Source organism: Neoarius graeffei, chromosome 7 (genome assembly GCF_027579695.1).
Source record: "Neoarius graeffei isolate fNeoGra1 chromosome 7, fNeoGra1.pri, whole genome shotgun sequence".
Taxonomy (NCBI): Eukaryota; Metazoa; Chordata; class Actinopteri; order Siluriformes; family Ariidae; genus Neoarius; species Neoarius graeffei.
Genome location: NC_083575.1, coordinates 54,517,708 through 54,530,588, shown reverse-complemented (window position 1 = coordinate 54,530,588; position 12,881 = coordinate 54,517,708). Strand labels below are relative to the sequence as shown.

Genomic DNA, 12,881 nt, shown 5'->3' with positions numbered 1-12,881 from the left:
AATCTGAATTAAACAGTTTAGATGTAATATTGCATGCATACAGTTCTGTTTTGGTTCTATTATTGTTCTAATGTATGGTGATAGGACAGAATAAAATTTCAGTCTGTGAAAGCGACCATTCACCAATGAGTGTTAGTTCACTGGGGCTGATCGAGGGACAAGTTACAGTAAACATTACGGAAGAAAGGGCGAGACAGAAATGCGCAGTGTCAGTTATTCATTTATTTCATAATCGTGTAACAGTCGTGAAGAAAAAGCTGCACATGGTATCGGACATTACGGATACAGAGAAGACTACCCATTCAGTCAGGATTGTCTTGTTGCTGCCTACAAACCACTTCTGAAGCAATTCAATCATAAATGTTAGGACTGGTGCACTGATTCAGATTTGTGAATCTTTACAGCACTTTTTTTTTTTTTTTCTTGTTCCTTTTTAAAGTTGTCCTTTCAATCACCAGAAGATGGCGATATTGTTACAATATGGTTGGTTTTGAGCGTTTTAACTTTGTTAGATTTTGTTTAACTTCTCTCTTTTCTTTTTATTGCATCTGTTTAATTTCCATTTTTATTGTTGAGTGTCTGAATACATGTACTTCAGCATTAAATGCAATCTTTAACGTTACAGGAAGCGATATTGAGTTACAACACAACACATGCAAAGAGATGGGATTTCACAGCTCTAAATGTTCTCTGCACTGATGTAAGTAACTGTCTGCTTCTTGGTGATGTATTTGTGTGTGCACTAAATTTCCTGGCTGCAGGGTTGCTTTCTCATGTAGCTCCAAAAATGTGGCAGCGGGGACGTGGCCGAGCGTCGGTTTGTGAATGGAGGGCAGAGTCGGGGAAGGTGAGTGGCCAAATCGCTACACCTGTTGTCAGTGTCTGTCTGTGTGTCTCTCTTGCAGTGACGGCACTCCATAAAAGGAGTAAGAGAGCAGAGGAGGAGAGATTTGGACCAGAACATGACGGTGTGTTTGTGTGTCTGTCTGACTGTCCCAGTTGGGAAAGTATTGTGCTGAAAAGCCAAATAAAAAAATCTGAATGCTAACAACAGCCTGCCATACTTCTGTGTGCCACCCACATCCGGGCAGCTTCTACAGTGGTGCCGAAACCCGGGAGTACAGAAGTACGTCAGGTGGCTGTTAGCGTTCATATTTTTTTTTTTATTTGGCTTTTCAGCACAATACTTTCCCAATTGGGACAGTCAGACACACACACACACACACCGTCGTGTTCTGATCCCAGTCTCTCCTCCTCTGCTCTCTTACTCCTTTTTATGGAGCACTGCCACTGCAAGAGACGCACATTAATTGACAACATGTGTAGCGATTTGGCCACTCACCTTCCCCAGCTCCGCCCTCCATTCATAAACCGCTGCTCGGCCACGCCCCCGCTGCCACACCCCCACTTTGGTTAATTTATTTCAGTTCAAAGCTGCTGTTCTTATCCAGAAGGGCAACTAACCTGGTAGACAGATTGATGAATTTACAACCCCAAATCAGAAACAGTTGGGATAGTATGGAAAATGCAAATTAAAAAAAAAAAAAAAAAAAAAAGTAAGCAGTGATTTCTAAATTTACTTTGATTTGTATTTCATTGCACACAGAATGAACCCATGAAACTCATGTTTTGGTTGGTCAACTTCATTTCATTTCACTTCACTTCATATAGCCATTTCTGCATTTCAGGCCTGTAACACTTCGCAAAAAAAGTTTGGACAAGGGTTGTTTAGAGCTAGTAATGAGGTAAAACAATTAAATAATGATGTGATTGAAACAGGTGATGTCAACAGGTGATTTTAATCATGACGTGGGACAAAATCAGTATCCAGGAAAGGCCTAGTCTTTGAGGAGCTAAGAAGGGCTGAGGATCTCCAGTTTGTCAACAACTGTGTGAGAAAATTATTAACTTTTTTAAAAAAAAAAAAGGAAGGGATTTGGATAGTTCACCCTCTACGATGAATAAGATCATTAAACGATTCAAGGAATCTGGAGGAATTTAGGTCTATAATGGGCAAGAGTGCAAGCCGAAGCTGAACACCCGTGATCTCCGATCCCTCAGACGGCACTGCATAAAGAACCGTCATTTATCTGTTGCTGATATGACCACATGGGCTCAGGATTACTTTGGAAAACTTTTTTCAAGCACCACAATACAGAGTTATATCCACACATGCCAGTTAAAACTTTACTGTGCAAAAGAGGAAGCCTTATGTTAACTGTATCCAGAAGCACCGTCGACTTCTCTGGGCTCAGAGGCATCTGGGATGGACCATCACACAGTGGAAACATGTCTTGTGGTCAGATGAATTTGTTTTCCAGGTCTTTTCTGGATGAAATGGACACCAACGATGAAAAGTAACATATGTTGCCTTCAAGATGACATCTTTTCTAGGGATTTGTCAACAAGACAATGCAAAACCACATTCTGCACAAATTGCATAGACATGGCTGTGGAAGAAGAGGGTGCCTGTTCCCTCTGTCCCCCAACAGAGAGCGTGTGGTGAATTTTGAAACAAAAAATGACCATGATGACCCCATACTGCACGCTTTAAGACTTGTTTGCAGGAAGAATGGGACAAAATAACACCCGAAACACCATCACTTGGTGTCTTCAGTTTCTCAAAGTCTTTTTAAGTGTTGTGAGAAGGAATGACATTATAAAGTGATAAATGCTTTACTATCCCAACTCTCTTTTTGAAACATGTTGCAAGAATCAAAATTGAAATGTTTATTTTGAGGAAAAAAACCCCAATAACATTTATAAAGTAAAGCATCAAATAATGTGCTGTTGTATGGTTCTGAGTGCGAAGGTCAGCGATTATTTTCAAATCATTGTTTTCAGTTTTAATTTCAGTTTCAACATGCCATCCTAACTTTTTCTAATTTGGAGTTGTACATGTATAATCGGTCAGGAAGAAAAAAAAAGTATTTTGTGTGTGTGTGTATGTATATATATATATATATATATATATATATATATATATATATATATATATATATATATATATATATATATATATAATATAAAATGTGTGTATATATATATATATATATATATATATATACACGTGTGTGTGTGTGTGTGTGTATATATACACACACATATATAATATACACATACGTGTGTGTGTATATGTGTGTGTGTGTGTATATATGTATGTGTATGTTTGTGTGTTTTCATCATTTTCTTTTAACAGTATTATCAGTGGAAAATTAATCAGGATAATGTTTTGAATCCTTGCAGTACTCTGTGCATTTAGCAGTTACATGCGAGCTGAAAATATAGGCAATATACAGGGTGTTTCAAAACATTTGATCTTATTTGAGATGTAAATATCCCAGAAACTACATAGTCTAGGCAAATGAAACTGAACAGGCTTAATGTTGAGCAATATAAGATTTATTCCACAAAATTTGAATGAGAAATTCAAAGGTACAGTATGTGGACTCCATGAGCGATTTCACAAATTTTCAATATGCACGCTGCCTGAGACACGGCACACGTAACGTCGGTAGTCCAGCTCCTGCCAGGCATGCTGCAGCATGTCTTTGGTAACAGTGCATTTTTAGAGAATTCTGTCATAAATGCACACTGTACAGTCTTGTTCGACCGTGTTCGGGTGTACTTTTTTTTCCCAGTGAATGGCATTTCTATACCTAAAAATATAAAAACGGAAAACATTAAACATAAAATTTTGACGTGTTTCCACACATGCTGTTAAAATTTGAGGTCAATTGAATGAGAATTGGCAAAGTTAATAGATTGTGAAATGATATCAAATTTTTTGAAACACTCTGTATTTGGCAAGATGAATAATTCAAATACTTGGGGCAGCCATGGCCTGAAGGTTAGAGAAGCACCCTTTGGCCCAAAGGCTCGCCAGTTCAATTTCCGGGACAGGCAGGAAAAATGTGAGGGGGAGTTGAGTGAGCAGCATTTTCCCTTCCCTCTGTATCATGGCTGAAGTGCCCTTGAGCAAGGCACCTAACCCCCAACTGCTCCCTGGGTGCTGCAGTATAGATAGTTTTCACTGACGTCACGGCATTCCGGGGAACGCCCCCCAGCCGCCATCTTGTGGGGCAAACAAAACGGACCATCGCCATTACCGGCTACGTTATCTCGGACGAATTTATGAAGTTATATAGTCAGTTTTCTAAAATAAAGATCAATGTCGGCAAAATCAAGCAAACGGAAGTATATAGATACATTGGACGACATCTCACGACAACGGTATGCAGCCAAACTGGCCTTGATTGGGGGAATTGACCCCTACGAAGTGGACAAAGATGCATTTTCAAGTGACTATGCAGGGCTGCCATCCATATCGTACCCTGATATTGTGAACCATTTCGTGAATACTAAAAGCGCCTACACGCTTGACGACCTCAAAGCATACAAGTCGCTGGAGTCATACAATTATTTTGTCTGTGGCTGGGTCCGCAAAGTCTGCCATATAAATACAAGTGACAGTCGTGTCCTAATTACAGCCAAGGTATGTAAACATTGGAATTTTTAGAGCTCTCAACACTGCATATAAATATGTTTGTGTGTGTATAATATCGAGTTGATTTAAGACAAATTTTGCATCCATTAGTGGTATTACAGTACCATGTCAGTATAAACTTTGTAATATAATTAACTGGTATGTAGGCTTGTTACACAATTGATTGTTTATTTAAGCAACTTACCACTTATAAAATGATCGGAGCAGACTTTGCTGTGTTTGGAAGGCTGTAAATCCTTGCGGTTGATTCTCGCAAGCCATAGATTTCTCCTTTGTATGCTGAGTTTCTTTGTTTGCTCGCCTTCGTGCTCCCGTACAGTGGGAATTCCATAAAAGCTCTACTTGACGTCATCACCTGACCTATTACGACAGCCGTGAATACAACAGGTATGCACTATTGCTAGCTTTAAATAGTAATAATGTAACTATAAATGTAAATAATATATAAATAAACGTAACTCGCACGTTACAATGTGTGCTCAGTGACCCATACGGTAAGCTTGCCACACAAGATGGCCGCCACCAGGGAATCCCCGACTCTGTGACGTCATGTGAAAACTATCTATAGCTGCTCACTGCCCTGGGTATGTGTGTGTGCTCATTGCTCACGTGTGTGTGTGCGCACATGTTTGTTCACTGCTTCAGATGGGTTAAATGCAGAGGAGGGATTTTGCTGTGCTTGAGTCTGTGCTCAGGAGTACTTGTGAAAAATAAAGGCTTCTACATGTGATAAATGAAACTAAAATTATGCTTAAAAGATGCTACCACAAAGAATACAGTGAAGTGTTAGTTTCATTGTCTATAGAACTAACAGATTCCTGGAGCAGACAAATGAAGTAGATTATGTAATGCACTCCTAAAGAATGTCTCTGAAGTTTCTGTCTGGCGTTAATTTAGTGTCACAGTTAAAGGCCATTGCTTTGTTCAGTCATAGTGACGGTGCAGTTTAGTCTGAGGGTGGCTGCACACTCAGCAGTCTGTGTCCTGCCCTTCTGGTGCCTGCTCCCTGCAGGCTCGGTGGCATCAAGCACTAACCAATTAACACAGAGGTGGGCGTTCAGTGTGACGAGCAACAGCTGGCAGGAAAGAAGCGCCCTGTTTACCTGCTTACTGCCAGTAAACACATTCAACAGATGGATTTTAGGCTTACTTTGTTTATGGCTCTTTAGTAAATAAGGATTTATACTGAAGCTAAAGATTAGTGCACAGATCGACCTGTTCTATGATCCAATTAACCACAGATTATAGATCTTTAATTTTAAATCATAATTTCCTTCTGCGTTTCTATCCTCCTAGTGCTATTTTTAAGTACCCAGACTGTTGGTAGCATGTCTTCTGGAAGATTATTTTAAATTCAACTCAAGACAGCCCTAAACATATTGCTTCCTCCAAGAAAACTGATTTAAGGTTTGAGTTAAAGCTCAGAATTCAGCATTAGGATGCACTCACCATTTTTAGACAGTGTTTTTTGTGATGTGAATTATTCTCCCCTGTAACGCATAAGTGGAAGGAAGTGAATTATGCCACATCTTGGACTAATAGTCAAAAGCCATTTCTGTGTCTGCTAGTAATTTTTCATTAATTAAGTTGTGGGTGTCTGCCAAGAGTTCAGCATTTCTCCTCCCTGCTTTAATAACTTTACTGGCAAATGTCATCGTTGCGTAGCTCTATAGCTGGCTATGTAATTTTATGGCTCGTTACTTAAAGTGGGCCATTAAATCTATAAGGAGCCTAATCATAACCATTAGCAAAGTGCAGTTTATTCTAACAAGGCATGTCTCTTAAGTTCAGTTCTTTTAAGGTCCCAACCAAGGAATTTATACTGATCTGGGTTCCAGCAGATTCTGAGCCTATCCCAGGAACACTGAGCATGATGTGGGATTACAACATGGATGGGATGGTAGTCCGTTGCAGGAAATTGTACACATTGACGAACTCGTTCATGTCTATGGGTACACTCTGAGAAAATAAAGTATCTTTGTATTTTATTGTACCTTTAGGAGAACAGTGGCTTGTCGCTGGGGCAGTACCCTCTAAGGTACTTATTTGTACCTGATTGGGAACATATATGTGTATCTTTTTGGCTCTAAAAAGGTACACATAGTTACCTTGACGTCCAATCATGAGCCGGAGAGGGTACGTTAGTGTAGATGTCTGTGAAGGTTCTCAGTCATCCAGTTCATAGTAAACCGGAGGTGCTAAAGAAGCAAGTCCAGTTGCCTTCTTTAGCATCTACGGTTTACATTAGTGTACTTGGGGGAACAGAAACGGACTCCTGCTGTACCCTTCTTTCTGACAGTGTAATATAGCATATCCAATCCACTTACTAGCATGTTAATGGAAAGTAGGAGGAAACTGAAGAGCCCAGAGGAAACCCACATGGACATGAGATGGCAGCACGACCCACTAATGAGTTATTCTTTCAACTGCCTGCACTAATATTTATTTATTTATTTATTTAAAATGCCTTTCAGATTCCTTCTTTTCTTATTGTATGTTATTGTGGAGTGAAAGAGCCAGTTACAGTAAAGTGTATCCAAACCATTCATATTCTTGAGTGATGTTTCTGTCACTGTTGCACCTAACGTTCAGTGCTTGGACTTTTCTCACTGTTTTCCAAGATGGTCTACAGTAGTTGAGCTTGTGGTCTTCACAGCTTAGGCAGTGTATCTGCTTTCTGTCTTTTCCTTTCTCATTTTCCAAAACCAAGCCTTTCTCATTTTCTGCCTCACGACAGCTTCTTTTCTGTAATTGTACTGATGATATGGCTTTGGTGATGCCAACAGCTTTTTGACTGCACATATTAAAGGACATGGGACATGGATTTTTTTCTGGGTATAATTATGTATAAAGGACATAAGAAATGCCATCTAAATCACTGCAGGGCGTCAAAAATGTGAAAATCATCGCATTATTCAGCTTTTTTATACATCAGCGTAAAACAATGATTCGTTAATTAGCTAAGCGGTCACGTGACCCGTGACGTCACAAAAACTTTTCAAGGAGCCAGCGCTTGGGTATCTAATGTAAACAGGTTACCGAAATGGACACCAGTCCTCAGTGACATTGACATTGTCGACAGTGACATTCCCGATGTTTCACAGAGATGTGAAGTTAGACCCTATCAATTCGAACCGATAGCTGGAAATTCACATGAACATAGATCTTGTCTTTACTCTGACGGGTCAGATGATTCTGAGAGTGAGAGTTCATTCAGTCCCCATGAAACTGAAAGCGGTCGGCTCGATAACACATCCTGGTAAGTTAAAAACAATTCTGCTCAAAGGCTAATGATCTGTTGAAAGAAGCATTATTTTTGTATCATACATTGAAAGTTCATCATAGATCTAGCTAAAGTCCGTTGCAAGCTAGTTTTTTTTTTTTTTTGCTGATATTTTTCGAGATTGATTGAGATACAATGCTTCTAGAGTCTGAGATGAAAACATTCAAAATGGTGACACGAGTCAGAATTATGATAATCAATAATTGATACACCCAAAATTATAATACTAATCCTTACCGCATGAGGCCCATGGTAAAACCACACTTCCAGGAGGGGCTGCCGTCTGCCTCCCAAGCCGGCCGAGAGCGCTCCTCGTCGGGCACGGCCAGGTGGGTGAATGCCCTGGTCTGTCCGCCCTGTCTAAAAAATAATGGTACAACTCCGAGTGAAGGTATCAATGCGCTGTCGAAGCGCGCAGAAGGTGTTAGTACGCCTGTCATTATAGTGCGGACTTTCCATAGCATAGAAAATCGCCACGTTTCAATTTGTGTAACTGAACTTGTTTCATATCACTGGTCATATAAACCTATGTAAACAGGAAAAACGCGGAAGAGTTTGGTCGCATCTAACTACAGCCCCAAAAATACCATTGGCCATGCTGAGCCTAGCTACATTGCTAACAGGAGTAACAGCGCGTCTGACTGACTGGGAGGTCACAATACACCATAATGTTCAATGTACGTTAAACACTCTAAAAACGAAACAATTTTCTTGTCATCCAAGACACACAAACTATTTTGTCGCATTCGTCATCATCACGATTCACACTTCTCCATATTCATCTACCCGCTTGTGCTGTACCCGAAAGTTTTTGTGACGCATGATCACGTGACAGCGGCTCTTCTGGTTGTAAAATATGCATATCAGAGCTCGAGCAGAAATGCCATATAATCACGAATATAACGATTTTGCTGAATTTAATAGATAATTTTGTATTTGTTGATGCAATTATTTCATATTTTTAATGGAAAGAAACTGATATAGCGTGCATTTATGTTTCATGTCCTTTAAGTTTTCATGTTTAGCTTCATCTTTGGTTTAATCAACAGAGGGCACTAGCATCTCAGGTTAGAAAGCTGGAACTTGTGTTCTCATGCTTTTATGAAAGAAAACATTAATCTGTAAATAATTGATTTGTGGGGGTTTTTAGACTGTTTAGATATTTTATTGAATCCGATCAATTTTGGTGTCTGTTTTAAATGTTTAAATAGGGCTCCTTTTTAAAAATGCAAGCAGCACACCCTACACAGTACTCCGAAGCTTAAAGGGTTTGATTAAATTTAGAGCAGTTTCTGAACGACTTAAACACAAGGACTGTGGCTAGCGTCTTTGACTGACAGCCCGTGTGTAATGGTTATGGAAAGGGGCAAAAATACAAATGAGGACCTGTCTTGTTAAATTGTTGTGAAAGCGTGGCTGAAATGGAAGTGTCACTGAGGTGTTGTCTGATAAATGTCAGCATTGCCTGCTCTATCGAAAGCCTAACATAAAGCATTTATATGAATACTTCTTACTCTGTTTTCCTTCTTAGTCGGATTTCCAATCTGAGTTTCACTGTGTCATGCTTTAGAGAAACGAGTTAAGCAAATGGTAATTTGGCTGTCAGGCTGTTTCTGAAACCACCCATGCTTCAGGAATACCTATTAAGATGTGGCTTCCCTTCAGTTTCAGCTACCTTTCTCAGAGATATAGTGGGAAGGGGGGAGAGATGAGAAGCGTGTTAGTCTGGCCAGTTCTCTGAGCTGCATGTGGAAATGAGGATGCTTTTGATTTAGAAAGCTCTAACTCTTGCTACTTCAGCAGCGTCTCCTTCGCCCTGTCAGCCAACCAAATTCATTATACCCAGAGGAGCGTTTTATGATGCCAGCTGGGTCATTACTTATGACAGTGTTTAGTCAGGCCTTCTTTGCAGCCATATAAACGCACCTTGGCAAAACTGTCAGTCAGTGCTTCCCGTCCAGAAGTTCCCTTTGGCCCCTTAACTGTGTCTCTATGTTCCAGGAATCCTATTTAATCAGCCAAGCATGGCCAGTAACCTTGATGAAATGGGGCTGTTAACTGATCAGTGACCAGCGCAGCTGATATGTTTGTAAATAAGTGTGCTGTAAATCACTGTGAAGAAAAAAAACAGCAGCGTTTTCATTTTTGCAGAAATCGCACATGGCTGCTGGACCAGTTAGTGCAGCCTGAAATCCCTCCAAATGGGAGTGGTTCTAGCAAAGCTATTGTGTGTGTGTATAAAAGTAAGATGGGTGGTGCGAGTAGTTGACTTTATTTTAGTTGTGGCAAAAGTGAATTGAAAGCTTTCCAAAGGGCACGCTCCTTATTTCCACTCCAGTGATGTCATTCCCCGTCGGGGGTTTGTTTGATATTGCACTATAGCGTTTCTGTAACCTCTGTTCATGAGATCTTTATTTGTTACAGTCTCTACAGATATGAAAGGACTCTGATATTGCTCTTCGCTTTTTTTTTTTTTTTTAAATCCCTTTGAGAGAGCTTTTAAATTCATGAAAATGCTATATCAGGTTAATTATTATTTTTTTTTTGGAGATTGTGATTATCATTTGTTTATAATAGCATACATTGTTCGAAACTCTTCTGGCTTTCTATTTGTTTTAATCCACATTTTAATCCTTTTTTTTTTTTTTTTTTAAACCCACAGTGCACACTGGACAAAATTTCTTATGTGAAGCTGTTGTTAGTCGTTGAATTGTCTCACTAACAAGTCAGAGAAACTGAGTGATGGATATAACCTAGATTATTATTGTTGTTATTTATGACTCCTTCCATGCCAACTCACCAAGGGTTTCCTAGTTCGTATTATGGATTTTTTTTTTGAAAAAAAAAAAAATCATGTAAAAATGTCTGTTAAATTCATGGGAGTTTGAAAAATCCTATAGCTCTATTCCAAATAGACCCTTTTCATCATTTTTGAGATTATTGTGTGTGTTCTAAGCATCACCGATCGCGTATTTTTCAATGGATTGGGTTGAAATTTGTACTGAACATCCAAGATACCCTGAGGATAATGTACAACATGTGTTCATGTGAAATAGTTTTTGCTGAATGTTTACTGTAATCAAATTAATGATAGGAAAGGAAATGTTCTTTTTGGTTTGTTTGTTTGTTTGTTTTACCCGAATGAAGAACCTTTTAATTTTGAAAAATTAACAAGTTCAAAAATTAGATTTAATCCACTTTTAAGGTATTTTGACTGTATATTTTCCCAAGAAACACTATTGAATTTGCTTGAAACTATTTTTTAAATTGGGAAAGTGTTAATGTTCCTTACTGATATAAAAAAGTAAAGATGTTATATTACTCCATAATTGAATAATTTTCTAGAATCAAGCATTTCTTACACTTGTAACATTGTGGACAAAGCCAGAGAACGATGAAATGTTAAATATTTAAAAAGGAACTTTGTTGAAGTTAAGAAACAGTAATGTCATTATTGGTTTGTGCATAGAAAATTTCAAGTTAGCAAATTTCAAAAATGATCAAGGGCCAAACTTTTTAAAAAATCATAATTTTTTTTCTTTTTTTAAATTTGGAGTAGAGCTGTAGGATTTTGCAAGGATTTCCATAAATTTAATAGAAGCTATGTGTTTTTTTTTTTTTTTTTTTTTATTCCTTCTTTTCTTTCTCCCCCCCCCCCCCCCCAAGAAAATCCCTGAGATGAACTGGGAAAAAGTTCAGAATTTTGAGTGAGTTGGCATATAATGGCCCTTGCATTATTATTATTATTATTATTATTATTGGGATAGGCTCCAGCTTGCCTGCGACCCTGTAGAACAGGATAAAGTGGCTAGAGATAATGAGATGCGATTATTATTATTATTATTATTATTATTATTAATTTTACTTTTTCAATCTATTCTACCTCTTTTTTTCAGGGAGGGCATTAAAAATAAGACCAATGGTGTGTATGCATTTAGAATATGAAACTGAACAATGTTCAGCTAGCACATGAAATGAGTACTGTTTATTTCCACTTTTTTTAATACAAGTACAGACAAATCTTTATCTCCCTTAATGAAGGTAGTCATTTAGGGTGAGTCTTTTAAAGAAGACACTTGTCCTTTCATAAGAGTGCAGTGATGCGTGGTTACGTGTACTCATGCACACTGTTCACACAGTCAGTGTTGGTAAAAACATTGAAGCTACAGTCGCACTACAGCTGGTGATGCTTTGTGATGGGTTATTGACGAAAATGAGGCGTTTTGGTGGTGATGTATGGCGATATATGTCCATTATCCGTAACCGCTTATCCTGTACAGGGTTGCGGACAAGCTGGAGCCTGTCCCCACTGACTATGGGTGAGAGGCGGGGTATACCCTGGACAAGTCACTAGATCATCGCAGGGCTGACACATAGAGACAACAACCATTCACACCTACGGTCAATTTAGAGCCACCAATTAGCCTAACCTGCATGTCTTTGGGGGAAACTGGAGCACCCGAAGGAAACCCACGCAGACACAGAGAGAACATGCAAACTCCACACAGAAAGGCCCCCGTGGGTCACTGGGCTCAAACCCAGAACCTTCTTGCTGTGAGGCGACAGTGCTAACCACTACACTACTGTGCTGCCCCTGGCGATATACAGGCGAGCTAAAAGTTGTGGTCACACAGCAGGCGAACACTTGACGGTCACATCTCACAGAGCGTGTTGTACACGTTCTTAGGACCCAGCCGTTATGGGAAACACCTGATGCTGATTTGAGCATAATCAGCACTTGCATAAAAGGACACTGTTTTCAGAGATTTTGCAAAGTATTATCATCACTGTCACATTTGTTTCTAGCCATGTTTGCGACTCTGGTTATATACTCTGCTTTCTGTTTGGATTTTGGTTTCTTGTTTTGTTACTCTGACCTTGCTTTACATTTTGTTTTTGTAAACATCATGCCTGCTAATAAACACACTTCCTGCACTTGCGTCCATCTACCGATGCATACCTGACAGAATACTTCACACAGTCTCTGTGAAAACAGCATCCTTATATGCGCGTGCTGTCAGCGTAAGGTGCTTCCTATAATGACTGCGTCCCAAGCATGCGCACAACGTGATCCGAAGGATCCTCAAATGT

The 12,881-nt window shown here is 39.3% G+C and overlaps 1 protein-coding gene across 1 annotated transcript in view; it reads left to right on the top strand.

Moving 5' to 3' along the window:
- Positions 1-12,881, top strand: part of parga (poly (ADP-ribose) glycohydrolase a) — a 75,106-nt gene that overhangs the window by 5,991 nt on the left and 56,234 nt on the right. The window contains exon 7 of the mRNA XM_060925985.1: positions 626-700. Coding sequence (XP_060781968.1) covers positions 626-700 — 75 coding nt within the window. The remainder of the gene's footprint in view (positions 1-625; positions 701-12,881) is intronic.